The sequence below is a fragment of the Cheilinus undulatus genome, linkage group 23, assembly GCF_018320785.1.
Source record: "Cheilinus undulatus linkage group 23, ASM1832078v1, whole genome shotgun sequence".
Taxonomy (NCBI): Eukaryota; Metazoa; Chordata; class Actinopteri; order Labriformes; family Labridae; genus Cheilinus; species Cheilinus undulatus.
The window spans coordinates 24,724,421-24,744,325 of NC_054887.1; the positions used below are offsets into that span (position 1 = coordinate 24,724,421).

A 19,905-nucleotide genomic window follows, 5' to 3' on the forward strand; every position below is an offset into this window, starting at 1 on the left:
TAGTTTTACATCATCCCTTGAAAACAACCAAAATGTAAACGTCACTGGAAATTTTGTAAATTAATAAGCTTTCAAACATGTTTTTCTGTCATGCTTCTGTTCAATCATATGCTTTGTTCTAAGGCCCAACATTATTCATTAAAAGGGGACTTATTATGCAAAATCTCTTTATTAAGGCTTTTGTAACAAAATTATGTGCCCCTGATCTCTCCACAATCCACTCCTTCTCCACCTTCCAGAAAATGTGTGCTTAAACAAGCCGTTCTCAGATTTTCCCCTGATGATGTCGTATGAGTAGTTAGTAGGGGTGTAACGGTACAGATATATTTCCGTTTGGTACGTACCTCGCCTTCAAGTCACAGTTCGGTACATTTTTGATACAGCAAGTGAAGCGGATAAATAAAATTTTATTTTATTTTTTTAAATTAAACCGTATAACAATAAATAGGGTGAATAAATTACATTTAAATTATTAATAATGCAGCAACCTCCTTCCAAAAGTTCTTCAATGATTAAAAATATTACCAAATAAAAATATTTTTGAATTACTAGGTTATTCTAATTGATATAATGACATATCTATACCCATTTCCCAGCCAACTTGAACGCATCATCATACAACTCTGTGTTAGATGGTTATGTATGCTAATTAGTATCTATTTTGTTGATTTCAACACGGACTTCAGCACTGGGTTACTTTTTTAACCAATGGGACCTACTACAAAGTTTGGGAGAATTTTTCACAGCCCATCTTGGCGGATAAAGAGGTTACAGACGTGTAAAATCTGGGAATAACTTCAACTATGATGCAGCTGCAGACATGATGGAGTCCTCTCTCCCCCTCCTCCGAGGCTGACAGTTGAAGGTAGATTGATTCACAGAGCCAGAGCACCAGTGTTATAATAAAAAAGATCTTAAAGAATAGGAAGTTTAAAACCGGCTGGTGAGACTTTGTTGTTCCTCCTCGTTACAATGACGTTCTTGTTTGCGTAGTGCTTTTTCAAATGCTTTGATTGGTCTGCTCGACGACGTGCTGTCAGTGACACAGCTGCTGAATAATGTCAGCGCTACTGTTGTCTTTTACTGGGCAACAAAGTGTTCCTAAACAGGACACTTTTTCAGGCTGTCATTTTCTGTAGTTGTGTGGTTGCCAGTGCAGTGTGACAGTGAGTTGTTCTCTGGTTTTCTGTCTGTATGTGAGCTCCATTCCACATGTATCTGTTTGGTACACGTCTGTACCGTAAAGAGAGACCCAAACCGAATCAGTACGGTATGAATACATGTACCTTTACACCCCTAGTAGTTAGCCCTGGCCCTGTTCAGTTGCCCCCCCCATTTGGAAGAAAGTTTCTCCCATCCTGCCATCCATTAAGCCACATCCATTTCCTGAGAGGGGTGTGGTCAGGGGCGGAGTCAGACAACTCAGTAACATTTAAAGCCACAGACACAGAAACAGCTTGTTCTGAGCAGGGCTGAAAAGAGGGGGTTTTAGACATACAAAAAAACAATACTGGAGTGTTTTTTTTTTTAGCAACAGACTTCACAGGCATGTTTTGGGACCTCTGAGACTGATATAAACTTGTCTTTAGGGGGTAAAATATGTCCCCTTTAACAAATCCAAGTGGTCAAAAATGTTCAGAGGAGAAGGTATCAACAATTTTGACAACCTTACTTGAGAAGGTTGCCTTTTGTTTCAAAGCGGGAGCGTTGACATGTAAACACTGTGTAAATGTTGCAAGAGGCTGATGATTGACACAAACGGTACAACCAACATGATGCAACTCATAGCCGGTACTCTGCTGCAAAGTTTGAGACACCAAACATGAATAATGAGTGAAAAAGAATTTGTTTTCTTTCAACAGCTTTCTGTGCCTCAGTATCAGAAACAGGCTGCACCTGTGATTCCTTTTATTCTTGTTTGATTTGTTTATCTGCAAGTAAGAATGAAACAAGGCTGTATAATGTCCTTTTTTTCCCATACAAGTCTAACTTTCAGTCGAAATAAGGCTACAACAGAGAGCACAATCTCTTACACAAACATCTTGGGGGTTATTTTCCAAAATCTTATTACTGTGTTGGTATAGTCACTGCACAGAAATCCTATTGAAATGGCAAAGACACTTGAGAACACAAGCCAAACAGGTGCTGGATACAAAGATCACAGTAATATGAGCAAAACGAGAGAGGTGGAATCACAGCTCCGTTATTAGATTTAGATATAGATTTAGGCTTTAGTGGCCACGTTTGGGACTCAATCCTCCGGCAAACACTTGAGGAGGACCAATTTTGAGTAAATGTCAACAATAAAGCCTGTCTAAATGTTATAAATGTGCTGGGGGACTTCTATATTGTTTTGCTGGGAGATCTGTGCCACTTAGTACAACTTGGCTAACTTCAAAGCAGAAAGTTTCTATTAGAAAGAAAGTCGAGCAATTACTGGTTGCTCCATTGAGGCTCTTACTGAACTAGGTAGCTGTTATGTAGTTGGTTGTATACAGCCTGAGATTCCTCACCCTGAACAGACAGTGGGCCTAAAATAGATCTGACATTGGTTTGCAATGGAGGAAAGGTGAGACAATAGAGGCACAACGTTTGGTGTACTATTGTTACTCTGAGGCCGACACAGTTCTCTAGAAGTCTTAATGGAGTTTCATGATGGACCAATGCTGATGATTTATGTGCTCATACTGTCAGCAAAACCTGAGAGTTCTGTTTTTCACAGCTCAAATACAAACCGTCAGAAACACTAGCTGTTTCACAGGTGCAGCCACACATGCAGCTTCACCAGCAAACACAACAAGCAGCTAAGTAGAAACAAATATTTCCTTTCAGCTACCATGATGGAAATTCCAGCACTTTTGGTGACATGGATCGTTCTGCTTAGTAAAGTAATTGGAACTGCTTCTTTCAGCTCTCAAATAACTCTTCTTCTCATACAGGTCGTTTCCACCAAGCAGTCCGGCTCAGTTTGGTGCGGAACGGCACTCATTTTTTTGCGTTTCCATACAGCAAAAGTTAGAAAGGGTCCCAGTAAACTGATCCGTATTGTCCCACTTTTCAGCACCCTTCCGCAGGGGTACCAATCTTACCTATTCATACCAAAAAGGTGGAGCTACACACACAACAATAAGGGGTTGTACTGACGTCACGTCAGCAAACGACTCAGCCGCTCGGCTCCGAGCTGCAAAGCACAGAATTCTGCGCCGTGAGGAGCAGGCGAAAACGGGAGAAAAATTGACTAATATCTACTTAAATTGGGGATTTTTGACTCAACAGAGATTCAAACTGCTTCCTAGTCTGTGGATATTGGTATCTGGCCACAAATCAAGTTTTCTGATGTTTACTCATATGCTTTGATTTTATTCGAAAGCACTTTGGTTACTTTACGTGTTGTGGGCTCTACAAATAAAAGTTGATTGATTGATGGATTGATTTTATCTGGACCTGATTTTTAAGAACACAAAGCAGAGCCTGAAGGCTCACATCAGCCTGATCTCTCCGCGGTGGATGTGAAACTAAATTAATGCTGAAGTTCTGTGAATACGAAGCCTTAGAACAGTTGATTCTCTGTACTGTAACTAGTTATTAATCTTTAGGTAACCTGTGAAAACATCGCTCTGTGGTTGTTGTTTGTAAAACTTCAGGCTGCAGCCTATTTAAAAACGAGATCAGTGCACCCAGGATTTCTAACTTAATCTAGTTTGATTTTAACACCATCTGAACTTTTACTTTATTTTTAATGTGGCGAATTCTCAGAGTACAGCTCTAAACTTTCATATCATGTCTTATAAACTGTTATAGACTAGATATATTCACATATTAAACGTCTCTGTACACGTATTCCATCAGCTGAAGAGCTGTACTGATTGATCACACAAAACCATATAATTACCAAAATAAAACTCTTTTATATAATGTTTGGTACACGACATTATTGTTATACTACTAAGCAGTGGGTGTGCATGAGACTTTGTTATGTGGAGTAAAGATCATCCCTTTAGTCTTTGCTGCATGTAATATCAACAAAAAACAGTCTCACTCTCATTACTTGCAAATGGCACATCATTACTGTCAGCTGTAGGTCCAAAGATTTCTCCTGCTAATGAGTTTCAGACTCTGTATGACAGCTTGCACAGGAAAAAAAACAGCCTTGAATTTGGGACTCTGCTTATGGCTCTGCTCTCACTATGCCAGTGTGGGCAGTTATATGACCAAAATATCAAATATGTTAGATACAAAGTGATCAGTAGTAAGGTTGGGCAATTAATCGATAGGTATCATGTTGAATGATTCATTGTTAAAGATTGTTGAATAATAACTGCATATCAAATCACAATACTGAAAAAAAAAAAAACACACAATTTGATCCTTTTCCCAAATCCTTTAGCCCTGTTTGGGCCGTGGTCAGAAGTTGCGTAGTTGGGGCTTCCATACATCATAGACAAATTTTTCAGGCACTCCTCGACCCATTCGAAAGAGAAAAGGAGAAAAAAAAAAAACAAAACTGGTTTTTACATGCCTGGGTTTCAATCTGCATCTCTCGGACCAACAAACCCACAGCACTTTCCCTAAAGCCCACCTGTTGGCAACAACAACCTTTTAAACCTAGAAAGCTGCTGCTATACTAGCTGCTATTTCAGCACTCTGGCTACTATAATGACTTTCCTCAATGCCGGCTAACGCTAAGTGGACACCCGGCGAGCAGGCTGATTGCCTTGGGCTGACCTGGAAACGTCCACTCTTACCTGCACCCCAACAGCACTCAGAGCCAGCGTACGGTTCACAGCCGCGCTAAAGTACAGCGGCGGTAAGAGCTTCTCACTGTAGTGGCACTGAAAGATGCAGTGACAGCCTCCATAGCCGGCTGCATTAATCCCTCACTGGAGCTCAACTGGGCCATTTCTGCACGCTGTGTGCACGAGAGTGAGAGAAAGAGAGAGAGAAACAGAGGGAAAAGAGCAGGGGCGCATCTTTCAGCTCATTTATCTTAAAGCTTTTGCAGCATTATTTATGAATTACACAGACAGCTTCAGTTTGTATGTTTACCTTCCAGGCAGATTATCTAAATGTACGACTGAGTGAAGACAGATTGGATTTGTAACATTTGATCATTTGCAGACAGCTGCAATGCAACTCACATCATTCACACTTCCCTGCTTGCTCTGTGTGTACCTGGAGGATTTTTAAAAATATCCACCGTGCAGCAGATAAGGCTGGAATCATCCTCAGCTGCAAGCGGATTATCGGTCTTCACTCAGTGTAAACACAATGGCTGCACTCGTCAGGAATACAATAATGCAGCACTTCATGACACCTTAATTACAATCAATCTGTTGATCTTAAAGCTGGGGGAGGAAACTTTGGAAACAAACAGCAGGGGTAGGCTGTATTTTAGAAGTGGGAACACCAGGATAGCTCATACACAATATATGAGGCACACGTTAATAATAATAACACACTATAGCAGTATTGTTAGAAGAAAATGTGAAGATTTGCAACCACAGAGCAATTTTAAACGCTTAAAATTTTGCTCAGGTGCCGTCCATTTGAGATGTTTCTACACCTTGATTGTAGTCGACTTGTGTGAAATTAAACGGATTGGACATGATTTAGAAAGGCACACCCCCCTCTAAAGAAGGCCTCACAGCTGATAATACATATCAGAACAAAAACCAAGCCTTGAGGTCAAACTTCCTGCAGATTGTTGCAAGGAACAGATCTTGAGAAGGCTACTGAAAAATTCTTCTTCACTTTAGGTGGCCGCCATCATTCTCAAATAGAATAAATTTCAAGAGCTGAGGTATCGGGGGAGGAGGACCTTAGTAAGAGAAGTGACCAAACCAATGGTCACTCTGGCTGAGCTCCAGAGATCCTGGGGCCACTTTCAGACCTCACCTAGAGCATATTAAAGCTTGTATACCTAATCTAATGTAGGTTAAGATACAAAAAAAAGCCTACTAATACATGAAAAGGCAAGAAGCCAAACATGTCAACGTGCTTTTGAGAGGTCAATCAGATTTCAGGGGGGTCTGGTTCACCCTGGGCACCACTGGCTCCGCCCCTGGAACATCAGTGATACTACTGTTTGCCACTTTATTCCATCAAGGTGTTACAAATCAAGTTATTGTTATTTTGGGTATCAATATGTTTAGCATTTACAGTGTTTTCTCAAGTAAAAAAAACAATCAATTCTTCTAGTCAAAATGTTTGTTTACAGGATAAGCATGGTAACACTTCCTTGTGCCGACGCTAAGAAGTGCAATACAGTCAGACACAAGTTTCATGTCTAATGTGGACCAAATTTTGTTTTATTTTAAGAATTTTTGCGGGCCCATCAGAAATAGATTGTGGGCCACATTTGGCCCCAGGGGCATAATTTGGACACCCTTGGGCAACCAGCTCTTGGAGGCACCCTAGTTGTGCCAAACTTCTTTCATTTGAGAATTAGAGTGCTCTTGAACTAATGTTAATGTGATATTTCAGTTTAAAACATTTACAAAAATGTAAAAAATTGAGCTTTAACTTTGTCATTATGGCATACAGCAGTGGTTCTCAACTAGTGGGTCGAGACTCAAAAGCAGTTTTCAGTGGGTCGCATCTAGGTGTCTGGAAAAAAATGATGGCAAAAGCCCTGAAGTCCTTATTGGATATGCATTGAAACCTTTTATTTTGCCCAGTTTCACTCTGAAATTGGGTCAATTTAAATGTTTGACCAATATTTTAAGTAATTTATCTCCTCTTCTTGCAATAAATGGCTGCTTTTCTTTTCCCATGATAATGAAGTAATTTCACAAGTTCTCTGGAAATTTGCAAAAATTGATCCATAATGATGGGGAAAAAGGGTATAGCCTACAATTTGTCAGTTTTGCCCTTTTGCTTTTTTATATCGGGTGTCTGAGTCCAATCGTGCTCCAAACAGCAAAGTATTCAATTAACTAAACATGCGTTGTTGAAATGTTTTGGAAACTTGGGTCACGATCTGTCATAAAGCAGACTGGTGGGTCCTGAGGCTGGACCAGTTGAGAACCACTGGCATACAGAGTGTAGGTTGATGGTCCTGGTCCATACCTGATTTGCTTATAAAAGAAAAGAATGACACCAATAAGGAAAATCCTGTCAATCCCAAAAAACACAATCAGTCTGAACACTAATTTTATTAAAGCAGTCCGTCTGGAGGGTTTTTAAATACCTGCATTGACCTTTGCTGGCATCACACCTACAGGGCACACATTATCCACAGGAGGTTGTCTCCATACCGTCCTTACACTATCTATAATTCCTCACTCTAATGAGTATTCACTGTGTCACTGGGAATTTAATCGTGCCCTATGTTCTCTTATAAACCTGTCACCGTTTAATGGAGACACTAATTACATCCTACAGGGCACGCCGGATCGCTAGTGGCAATCTAATCTAATCTTCACCTCAGAGACGAATAAAACACCTGATATTGTGTGACGGACAAAAGTTCTCCAAAAAGAAAAGGCGAGTTCTTCTTATATTTTGTGGGTGAGTGAAAGAGAGCTTGATCTATTATTCAGAAAGGCTGTGATCAGTCTTTGGAGGTTTGCATGTAAAACGGTCAGTGACCCTGTTTCTTAGTTTGAGGCTCAAGAATGGGGAGAAAAGCACAAAATATGATGTTTTATTGAGGCAAAGACAGCACTTGAACCCAGATTCAGAACAGATTTAATTTGCTGACAGTCTGAGTACTTGAAGTGGAAGAGCTGTTTTTCTCCTGGTCACCCAGGGTCAGTTCATAAAAGCTGATGTTCAATGTCAGCGAAGATTCTTCTCATAGTTTTAGAAATTATACAGCGATTCTGATGTTCATGGATTTTTAACAGCACTTCCTTGCATTTATTACTGGATGTTGTTTTATCCTTTACTTATAGGTGCTTTCAAATGCAAGAACTTTTCAAACATGCCCAACAGGATTAAAAAACTCATTTTTTGATATTAGTCCTATACTCCAGAACTTTCAAACAACAAACATTTATCTAAACCTAAATACCCCTGTCACTATGACTTTAAAAGAACTTCTGAATACACTAGAGCTGTAACACAACCAGCCATTTACATTTTGATACAACACTAGTAAAATAGGAGCTCTAGGCACCCAATGTTTGGTCATTTCTTATTATTAATCACCAAAAACTGCAAACAAACTCCTGAATACTCTTAAAGCTGCATAGATACAATGCAATAAATCAGTGATAAATGATCTTACTCTTAAAATGTTATTAACTCTTGCATTAGTGCTCATCTCTGTCCAGATTCTACATAGATACACTATATTGCCAAAAGTATTCACTCACCCATCCAAATAATTGAAATCAGGTGTTCCAATCACTTCCATGGCCACAGGTATATAAAATCAAGCCCCTAGGCATGCAGACTGTTTCTACAAACATTTGTGAAAAAAATGGGTCGCTTTCAGGAGTTCAAATAATTCCAGCGTGGTACTGTGATAGGATGCCACCTGTGCAACAAGTCCGGTCATGAAATTTCCTCGTTCCTAAATATTCCACAGAGGGCAGGGCTTCGGGTCAATGATCATATCATTATCTCGGACACGGGCCGGGCTCAGGCTCTTTTGTTTTAAAGCTGCCTTTTAGATCAATGTGTCGTGTTTGTGTTTAACCAATTTAAATGGCAACACTTGAACGCAGCAGCCACTCTGCCCCCTCCCTTCCCACTCTACGTGTCCCAGCCAGCAGTAGCAGCAGCGAGTGTGCTTTCAGCGCAGCTGGAAGAGTGATGGAAGAAAGGAGGACTGGACTTGCCCCAGAAACTGTGGATGCTATTCGTTTCCTGCATGATGCCAAGTAAACAGACTGTTCTTCCTGAGGTGTTTAAAGAACAGAGCTTGCCATGTTAAGCAGCTCACTGTTGTTGAATTGGACGTCACCATGTTCAGAATTGATAAATAGTTCTACTATAGAATAGAATAGAAGTGTTTATTTGTTAATAGGCCCAAAATTGCTGCGATATGCAGGTCAGCTGTTGCTGTGTGCTGCTGCATCGCGCGGGCAAAAAACAAAAAAAAAACAAAAAAAAAACAAAGTCAGGCTTCATATGGGTTCGGGCCTGATAATTCTGAAAACCTGTTGGGCCAGGGCTGGACTCGGGCCCAGATAATAGGCCCGTGCAGGGCACTATTCCACATTCAACTGTCAGTGGTATTATAACAAAGTGGAAGCCATTGGGAATGACAGCAACTCAGCCACGAGGTGGTAGGCCACGTAAAATGACAGAGTGGGGTCAGGGGATGCTGAGGCGCATAGTCTGCAGAGTTGGCTGTCTTTCTGCAGAGTCAATCACTACAGACCTCCAAACCTCATGTGGCCTTCAGATTAGCTCAAGAACAGTGAAGAGAGAGATTCATGGAATGGGTTTCCATGGCCGAGCAGCTGCATCCAAGCCATACATCAAGTGCAATGCAAAGCGTCGGATGCAGTGGTGTAAAGCACGCCGCCACTGGACTCTAGAGCAGTGGAGACGCGTTCTCTGGAGTGAAAAATCGTGCTTCTCCATCTGGCAATCTAATGGATGAGTCTGGGTTTGGTGGTTGCCAGGAGAACAGTACTTGTCTGACTGCACTGTGCCAAGTGTAAAGTTTGGTGGAGGGGGGATTATGGTGTGGGGTTGTTTTTCAGGAGCTGGGCTTGGCCCTTTAGTTTCAGTGAAAGGAACTCTGAATGCTTCAGCATACCAAGAGATTTTGGACAATTCCATGCTCCCAACTTTGTTGGAACAGTTTGAGGATGGCCCCTTCCTGTTCCAACATGACTGTGCACCAGTGCACAAAGCAAGGTCCATAAAGACATGGATGAGAGAGTCTGGTGTGGATGAACTTGACTGGCCTGCACAGAGTCCTGACCTCAACCCGATAGAACACCTTTGGGATGAATTAGAGTGGAGGCTGAGAGCCAGGCCTTCTCGTCCAACATCAGTGTGTGACCTCACAAATGCACTTCTGGAAAAATAGTCAAAAATTACCATAAACACACTCCTAACCCTTGTGGAAAGCCTTCCCAGAAGAGCTGAAGCTGTTATAGCCGCAAATGGTGGACCTACGTCATACTAAACCCTATGGATTAAGAATGGGATGTCACTTAAGTTCATATGTGAGTCAAGACAGGTGAGCGAATACTTTTGGCAATATAGTGGATCTAGAATCTTGCCCCTCATGGTAACTGTGTTACATCGCCGTACAACAAAACTAAAAGAAGTAATGTTTTTAAATGCACATCCTGGGGTTACAACCCCCTTCATCCCCTAAAACAAACATGTGACTGATACACTTACATTTTATCTGAGCTTAGATCACAGAAAAAGTGTTTTTTAAGTCTCCTTTTGTTAACGTCTTCATAACTGAACCTGTAGTTTTACGTTATATTCCTCTTTTGCTGAGGTGTGTTAAGCTGCTACTAAAACACCATATTTCCTGATGTGGGTGTTTACAATAAAAACACTCATGGAAAGCAAAAACTACCGACTTTAATTGTGGAGGATTTACAGAGGTGGAGAAAGTGCACAACTATTGTACTTAAGTAAAAGTGGAGTTACCCTTGTTAAAATTCACTTGAGGAAAAGTCAAAGTACGTGTCTATAAATCTACTCACGTAAGAGTAAAAAGTATGAATTTTAAAGTTTACTTTTAAGTACTTAGTACTGAGTAGCTACTGGAGTTGTAGAATAAAATGTGATCTTGATATGTACATCACACCTCTACAATAAAGTAATATACACAGCAAATAACATCCTGATAAGGAATACCCAATATGTTACAGGTAGAAACTCAAACTCAGTGGATAACATCTGTCATGGTGCAAATGAGTCTCAACATGACTAAGCACATATAAAACACATCTAAACACTCTGCCCAAGAGCATGGGGAACTCCACCCACACTCCACCCTATAAAATTGCAGTAGGTGGAGCTGAGATTTATTGACTCTTTACAGAGCTGAAATAACACTAGTGGATCAACACTCCAACAAACTCCACCAACAGCTGTTTAGAGATGCGATGTGGACTCCTTATCTCTCTCTGTGCCACTGTGTTGTCAAAAGAGGTGAAAAAAGTGCAAGAGTTTAGTACTTAAGTAAAGGTACAGTTACTTTGGTTATAACTTACTTAAGTAGAAGTAAAAGTATAAGTTTAAAAATGTACTCAAAAAGAGCAAGTGTCCCCCCAAAAAACTACTCAATAACAGTAATTTGAGTAAATGTAAGTAGTTTCTTTCCACCCCTGAGGATTTGTCAGCGGTGCCATGTTTGGCATTGATTTAGCTTAGCATAGGTGCAACTTACAATCACTGTTTTAGCTAGTTTAGCTTAACTAAGCTAGGCTAGGGTCTACAGCTGTTCTCTGACCTTGTTTATCACTTCAGCCCACTTCTTTGGGTCATCATGGACTTAAAGCGATCAAATCATCAGTTTTAACACATCTTTACACAGTTGTAATACGAGTCGCTGCAGTGCTGGGCTAATGACGGCTCATCTTGAGTCAAGCTTGCATTAAAGCCAAAGACAGGCCGACAGAGATGCTGTGCAAAGCAAACAGTCGCCTCATGTTGCCTTACCTTTACCTTATTTCTGTGCTTCATATTAATCACACGGATAAAAGCGGATGACGTTTGGCTTGTTGTTTGGCTGCTCTTTAGTGTCGGAGCAGAACATGCTGATGAATAGACTCCACTGCCATCTGTCTTTGTTACGATCGCATTTGTTGATGCCAAAACCCTGTTTTCAAACCAGTAATGACGATGCTGCAAAAACTCATACCATAGCAGAAATCTTACTAGTGACAGTATTAATACCAGTTTACTACCTACCACTACCTGGATAAAAGTGAAACCAACCATCAGTTACAAATCAAACATTTGAACTTAAGCTACAAATCTGCTAAACAATGTTTTTAAAGCCAATTAAAAACTTCGACTACCTGAAATGCATCAAAAGTGATGGCTCAAACCTCAATTCAACAAACCTTTAAAAAAAAAAAGAAGTCTTTCTTTAATAAAAACTGATTTCTCTAGGCTTACCCTGCTGAAATAAGCTGAAGTGAAGCTGCTGTGTAAATCATAATCTAATGTTGGACTGAAATAAGACTAAAAAGATGAAAAGGTGTAACTCCAGTAACTGTTCATAGCCTATTGCAGTATTCATGCTTTAGCTTTAAGACCATTGCCTATTCAGAAGTTGTTAAAAAGGGTGCACTGTAATTACAGTATTGTAGACACAATCCCACTCAAATGATTCACAAAACCAACAATTAACCAACAAATAAACTTGAAAATATGCCGTTAATAAAAGCATGTCTAGTTTGCAAAAAATCAGTTTATAAGTTTATAAAAATGAGCATAAAAATAAGACAACATTCTCATGCACAATTGCATCTTTCTTTCCTAAGCCTGAAGGGCTCAGAAGAACAATGCAAGACTCTCTGAATGTGGGATTTACCAATCCTGCAAGCCCTTACAGTGCTAGGAAACCCTGCAGCATGGTGACCTACTGCACCACAAGAGTATCTTCAACCTGCTCTGACTGACCCGTAGTGGTCACAGAAACCTCCAGTCCATCAGAAGCCTACAGTGTTGAGGTTTGTGAGAACGCCCACATGCTTTAAGGAGATTTTTTTGACTGTCCGTATGGGTTTGACAGCACACAGAATCTTCAGTGGAAACTGGTTAACAGGAGGGATCCGAGTTACCTGGGGGTGTATGACTGTAAACTGTGAGCCCATGCCCATGAACACAGAGAGCTACAGCTGTTACAAGTTGGACTTGACAACACTTCTTCAGGACATTCCTGATCACGGACAGCAGCCTGCATCACACCCCATCCAGAGTTCCCTTCCTGACTGAACGCTGGTGTATTTCCAACCTTTATAAACTTCTTGGAGCTTTTTACAATCTTTTAGATGTCGCTTTATTCTTCAAATAGCAGAATGCACTGGACTTTTAGAGGCAGTGTAGAGTTGTAGTAGCAACTGAGACGACAGCTGACAGTTTTAAAGACAAACTGAGTCCACGATTATCCATGGAGGTGTATTTTATTATCACTGCACAGAGTAAAGATAGGCATAGATTGAAGTAAAAGTAAAAGATAGGTGTTGTAGTTCAGCTGTCCATACACGGAGGAAAATTTTATAGAAATGTAGAGCAGAGATTAGGGGTGTAACGGCACAGAAAAATTTTGGTTTGGTACGTACCCCCATTTTCAAGTCATGGTTCTCGTATGCTTTTGGTACGGTAATTAAAGCGAATAAATAAGAGAATTCATTAATTTTCAAAAATTTATTAAATTGTACTAAAATAGATAGGCTAAATAAATTACATTTAAATTATTAAAATGCTGCAACCTCCTTCCAAAAGGTCTTCAATTAACACAATTATAATTTTTTTTTTACATTTTTGAATTACTGTTATTTTAATTGATATATTGACATATTTATACCCATTCTTTAAATGATAAAATTTCCCAGCCAACACATCATCATACAACCGTAAGTTAGCTTGTTAAGTATGCTAATTAATGTCTATCCTGCTGATTTCAACACAGACTTCAGCACTCGAGTACTTTTTTAACCAATGGGACCTACTACAAAATTTGGGAGAACTTTTCACAGTCCATCTTGGCTGATAAAGAGTTTAGAGCTGTGTGACATCTGAGGATAACTTTACCTATGACGCTGCTGCAGACATGATGGAGTCCCCTCTCCCCCTCCTCCGAGGCTGACAGTTGAAGGTACCGAATTTAGAACTAATTTATATGAATTTAAATTGTTTAAATTAATCTTTAATCATGGGAAATTCATAACCAGCTGTTTACAACATTAAAGTAACATCCTGAAGTGTGTCCATATTTTTAGTTTACATCCAACACATCAGGATTTGCTGTAGCTCTGTTCTCTGCCCTCCTATGCAAAGTGAAGAACCCGACAGTGTGCCAAAGTGTGGTCTGTAGTCCCTATTTAACCTCTGAATGTTTCCTAAAACATTTTTTTTTATTTTTGCAAACTAGACAGAGTATAGAATATTCTAACCTATTTTGTGCTGCATTAAGTGGACTAAATTGGATTGGGAAAGGATTGCATTTGAGCAAATCCCTGGGTTCCTATTTCTACATTATAGAGGCTTCAAGAGAAATGAAAATTACCATAAAGTCTGATAAGGTCAGAGTCACTGAACGACACAGACAAGGAGAACAAGTCCCCTCTGAAATATTTAATACATATAGTCAGAGAGGAAAGGGGAATATTGTAGCTTCACTAAATGCAAAAGTGCAACATACAGCAGTCTGACTCTCCTGTCTCACATGTAAATCCTTTAAATTAGCCTCACTTGTACCAACTATAAATTAACTCCTGTCAACTTCTTTGCGCTCTCCTCTCCTTGATTTACTCCTCTGGCCGTCTGATCGTCGTGTCTGATGACGCCGGGTGTCTCGAGCTCAGATGTAAGGATCTACGACCTCTCATTTTGGGGTAAAAAATCAGCCCATAAGAGGCTTTGGATCAAAGTCTTAGCCCGGGTGTTTGTACGTGTGTCGATATGTGAGTGCCTGTGTTCAGGGATTTATTCAAAAAGGCAGCCAAGCTTATATCAAACTAATGTGTTACTTTTTTCTCCTCTTGAAATATTTATATCCTCAAGTGATTGTTCAAGTGATTGATATTCTCCCGTTGCTTCGCTCGTGTTTGCTCGGCCGCTTGTTTACACTGTCGGGTTGTTTTTAAAGGGCTGATGTGTGCATTAAGTCAATATAACGCAGGAACGCTCTTTCTTGTAGTTATTTTTCACTCCTCAGAAGATGAACACAGTTTTCTTTAATCTGTTGTAAAAGGAGACATGATTATTATAATAAATCAGGGCTGATGATTCATACTCTCAGACAGAGTTATTATTAATAAAGTGAGTTGTTAATCAGATTTTCTCTTCATGGTGTGACTACTCTGTTTACAGCCGTGGTGTTTCAGAGACAGAGCGCTTTCAAAGACTTGATTTCAGTAACACAACAAAGACACTGATAGTGTGGTGGAACAGTAGGATAAGAGCACAGCAGATCAATTAATTTTGCTGCAAATGCCCACTGTTGTTTCTGTTTTTGTTCCTGTCTTTTTGTTGTGGGTCACAATCGGCTAAATCAGGTTGGTTACAGTCAGATGAGCTTTGGATTTAAGATGGTGGACAAGAAATGTTATGAAGAAAAGTCACTGACAAATTCTTAAACAAGGATTAATGCTTGTGTTAGGTGAAAAATACATAAGAGAAGGACCTTAAAATGATACTAGCATCAGCAGATATTTGCTTGAAAATTGAATTTGTCATTCGCGGGGATAATGAGCATCTACACTAATATATATTCGTGTTGCCCATTTAGTTTTTTTTTTTAATTATTCTTCTTCTTCACCGGCTATGTCCTCCTTCATACTTTGTCGTATCGACACCGTTTCAGGTTTAAAAAATTCATTTTCCTCATCATTCGACTGCTGCACCTTTTCTAGCTTTTAAAATATGGCTATTTTCAGCTATTTCTATGTTTTTCAGCCATTGAATGCAATCTTCAGCTAACTTTAGACCAAAATAAGCTATTTTTATGCTTTTTTTAAGCTACTTTCAGCTGTTTTTAAGCTACTTTCAGCTGTTTTTATGCTATTTTCAGCTTTCTTTAGGCTACTTTTAGCTATGTTTGTCCTTCTTTGAGCTATTGAATGCCATTTTCAGCTACTTTTATGCCATTTTATGCTATTTTTATGCTATTTTCAGCAGATCTTCTACAATCCAACTCTCAGCATCCCCATGCAATTTCAGCTGAAATGGCAATTTTGATCTAGTTTTTGCCGATATTTACTACAAATATTTTGGCTCTAAAAATCTGCCTATATCAGCTGTAAATGTTGGGCCTATTTTTATACAACTTTGTGAAGTTTTTGCCAGGATTAATAGCACTACATCAGCTTCAGTGTTTTTCTATATTCATCTTCATTCCTTACAGCTTTCCCTCAACCCTGATCAGTCGCTGCTGCTTAAAAGCACCTCCAAAGCATGATGCTTCCACCGCCATGCTTAACTGATGGGATGGTAATGGGCAGGTGATGAGCAGTGCCTGGTTCCCTCCTAACGTAACGTTTAGAAGTTCATCAGACTATATCTGCATGTTTTTCATATCTGCCCATCAGGGTGGGAAATTATCACCCGCCACCAGCCAAATGCTGGTATTTTTCAGTAGTGTATGGCAAATTGGATCAACTTATCAGCCACAAGGGCAGATACATAAATGTAACAGACTGATTTTGTAATGGAAACTTTATGATCAGAGCCCTGCTGTCAATGTTGACCACTGGATGTTTGCTGGGATGGTTTCGTTCTATGGGTAGTGCAGCAGCTGGTCTACCAGCTAAAGGTCTTTTAACCTATGCTTCCCTCATCTAAAGCCCAAGATAGCTAAACAAGGCCTAATTTCCGGAGTAAGGCTGCAGGAATCCTGCATAAAATAATTGCAAGTCTGCTTCTCTTAATGCAGGAAAATTCTGCATGAATTTCCAGAGCCCCCCTCACGTCACACAGCACAGATTTGCAGAGTTAAGTACAGGACAAACAGGTCAAAAGCGAGGTTTAAAATGAGCGACAAAATTCAACACACACGCTTTCCAGCATAACCTTAATGACTGTGATAACTCTCCTTAAATGAGCTCATAACAACGAACTGATTATCCTGAATCTCAGCTGAGGATTAATTGCAATCAAATCTGAATTTTTATGACCTAGCTGCAGTGACGACTCAAACCAGCCTCAAAATAACACAGCCAAGATGGAGTGCATGCTGGGATTTTCTAAAATAGTTGGAACATTTATCTTTTATTAAAAAGCCAACATAACTTGAACACTATCATCCTTGACTGTTAAACTATATATCTTATTGCTTGTTAAAATGAAGTGGCTGGTAGAAAAAAGTCAGCAGTAGGTTGATTTCTGACTCATCCAACCAACCCTGACGCCTCAAATAACAACAGTTATTTTGGCTTTAAAATCTGCCTATATCAGTTGTAAACATCGGCCCACGGACAAGCGAGTTAGTGGAGCTTAGGTGTATTTTAAGGAGGGAAATTTCTCAATTGTTTCATCCTCAAGCTGCGAAAACTGTCAGAATTGTGAGTTTTAAGGACCATAGTTTTAGGTCTGAACTACATCTACATATTGTTATCAATATCTGGATCAACTAAAATCAATTTGTCAATATCGGCATGTGGGAATTAAGCAAGTATCCACTATCGTGCATCTCTACCACATACTAAATTGCAATATTAGGGGGAAAAAAATCATAGTTCGATTATTTTCCCAAATAGTTGTCACTACCTAGACCTTGCAAGTGCGGAGTGTTGATCTTTTGAAGGTGGCGATGCTGCTCAGGCTTTAAGCGCCATAGTGGGTACAGTGGGTGATGAGCTTGCACAGACAGGTGGCTCTGAGGCGCTGTCGCTCTGCCTTCCTGAGGTGTCATGGAACTAACTGGAAAAAACACCTGTGATGGGAGAGTCCCAGTTGACAACCCTGATGATGTCCCGGCTCTTGCTGCTCATCGGGGTTGACTTGTGGGGGCAAATAAATGGGGCATGTTTAGGGTCTTCACTGAGCACTTAGGGCAAATAGCAAATATAAAACATGTTGTAATTAAAGTGTAAAATTATGTCTTACTGATGCTCTTTTTTTATTTTTAAATTAGATGATTGTGCTTTTCTTTCATGTGGAACAGTCTCAGCTACAGATCATTTCACAGACTAGCAATATAGTATAATCTGATATAATTTTATCCAATATCTAACCTAATCCAATGTTTATATCAGTGGTATTGAAACAGGGCTATTGGATATCCTCTAATCCTGACCTGGTAATACTACAGAGAAAGCTGCATAAACATGATACTATATAGCTGCTGTTATTAGTTATGAACAAGGCTGAAAACATACATCACTTACATGTAGTATAGCATTGTGTAATTTCTGATTATCCCAAATGTAACACACCCCCTACAAGCTAGTTCCAATATAGCAACAGGACCCTGCCAACACAAGCAAAACACGTCTAAGACAGCTTTACACAGCAACCAGTGGAGAATTATTCTCAAACTAGGGCAACAAAAGACAACAAAACAGCAGAAAAAGTTAATTTTCCTGACATGGTTTGTTCGTAGCACCGAGCAGAGAGGAGAGTATCAGTTTTCAAAGACAATAGCCCTGCTGTCAAAACACAAGAGCGTGTCAAAGAGCCAGCTAACGGTTTTTCGAGTCAGGGGGGAAAAAAACTGCGAAATGCGGTAAAAGTTGCTGAAAACCTCACCTTGTTTGACACACTTGAGTCGAACTGGGTCTTTGCTGTGTTTGACCACAGCATGGACGTCCCTGGTGGTGAGTCCAGCCACCGGGGTATCATTGACTTCCAACAGGAGTTCATCCTGGAAGAGTTTGCCGCTGTGGCAGAGCGCTCTGCCCGGGAGTAGCTCGCCGATAACCGGGAACTGTCCATTCTCCGCGCCGCCCTTCAACTCCAGCCCCAGCTCCCCCTCCTCATTCCTGCAAAGGACACTCTCGTGGACTTTGTTAGTCCAGTGGTTCTTCCTCTTCTTCAGGCTCTTGGACATGGCTCCAATCACATGAGTGCGGCCGTGGAAGAAGTTTTACCGCTCTTTTAAAGTCCCACCAGTGTCGCAGAAACACTGTGTCGAGTCCAGTTTCAATAGTAGACGCTTCTAGTATCCATGTCTGCGCGCATACTCACGCGCACAGCAGCTGGATCATCAGTCTGCCTTTGCGTTAACTGAGAGCTGCTCAACTTGTGGTGCGTTCAGGGGCTGTTTCACAGCTCGGTGATGAGAGTAGCGGCCGTTCGGAGGCGATGTAGTAAATACATTTTCATTCAGAGAGCTGACAACTGAAACCTGCCTGGTTTGAGCAAATGGGGAAGCATTCTTAAACTTAAAATCATAATTATTCTTATTTGTAATTTTACAAAGACAAAAATATGCAGCAAAACTATCGAGCTGCACCTGGTGGCACTGAAAGCCTTCTTTTTGTCCATGCTTGGTGTTACAGCTGAAAAAGAGACCGTGTTATCTGGCGACTTTCAGCCTCATATGTCTGTGTTTGTCATATTTACGGCAAATATTTAAGATTTAAAGCACCCTAGCGAGTACGAGTTTAGATTTTTTTAACACTACTAAATATCTAATTATTACTGTTCATATTACTTTAAAAAAAGAGCTAATACAGTTACAACTTAAACTGTAACATCTGCCTCTGGTGACACTTATATATGTGTTTTTGCTCTTTCGAGTCCAATTGATAACAGTATAATTGATTAAAATGTATTAAAAGCAACTTTTATTACAAGTTATTTACTTTAAATTATTATGAAACAATATATTGATAATGAATGGGCTTTCAAAATAGCTAAAATTTGACCAAATATGCTCAGTAACACATCAATAAGTCGCTATCAAATAATATAACCCTTTTCTTTAACTTATGCTACAACTTTTATTGCTCCTTAACACGTTACTGCTGGTATTAAAATATCCAAACTTAGTAAAAATGCCTTTTAAATTCGTGTTAACAACTTCAATGTGTATTTTAACCTGTGCCTAAGCCTATAATTGCACCAAATATGGGCAAAAATACTCATACAAAACATCAGTGAGCCTATCAAATATTGTAACTATTCTTTTAACTTATGCTGCAACTTTGAATTCTCTTTGAAATCTCACTGCTAGTGTTAGAACATCAAAATTGCCATTTTTAATGAAGGTGCCACACTAATTTGTGTTTACATCGTCCAAACTTGGAGTTTATACTTGTCCGAGGCGTACCTGAAGGCAGCATCTTGCTCCAACCAACCCAA

General features: G+C 39.9%; 1 protein-coding gene across 8 annotated transcripts in view; it reads right to left on the bottom strand.

Annotated features, from left to right (window-relative positions):
* Window positions 1–18,778, bottom strand: part of magi2a (membrane associated guanylate kinase, WW and PDZ domain containing 2a) — a 416,404-nt gene extending 397,626 nt beyond the window's left edge. For all 8 annotated transcript variants that reach the window (XR_005991556.1, XR_005991555.1, XM_041780617.1 and 5 more), the window contains exon 1: window positions 18,349–18,778. Coding sequence is in view for 6 of the 8 variants with exons in the window: in XM_041780617.1 (XP_041636551.1) it covers window positions 18,349–18,649 (301 nt within the window). In the remaining 2 variants the exon portion in view is untranslated. The remainder of the gene's footprint in view (window positions 1–18,348) is intronic.
* Between the last annotated feature and the right edge of the window lie 1,127 nt (window positions 18,779–19,905).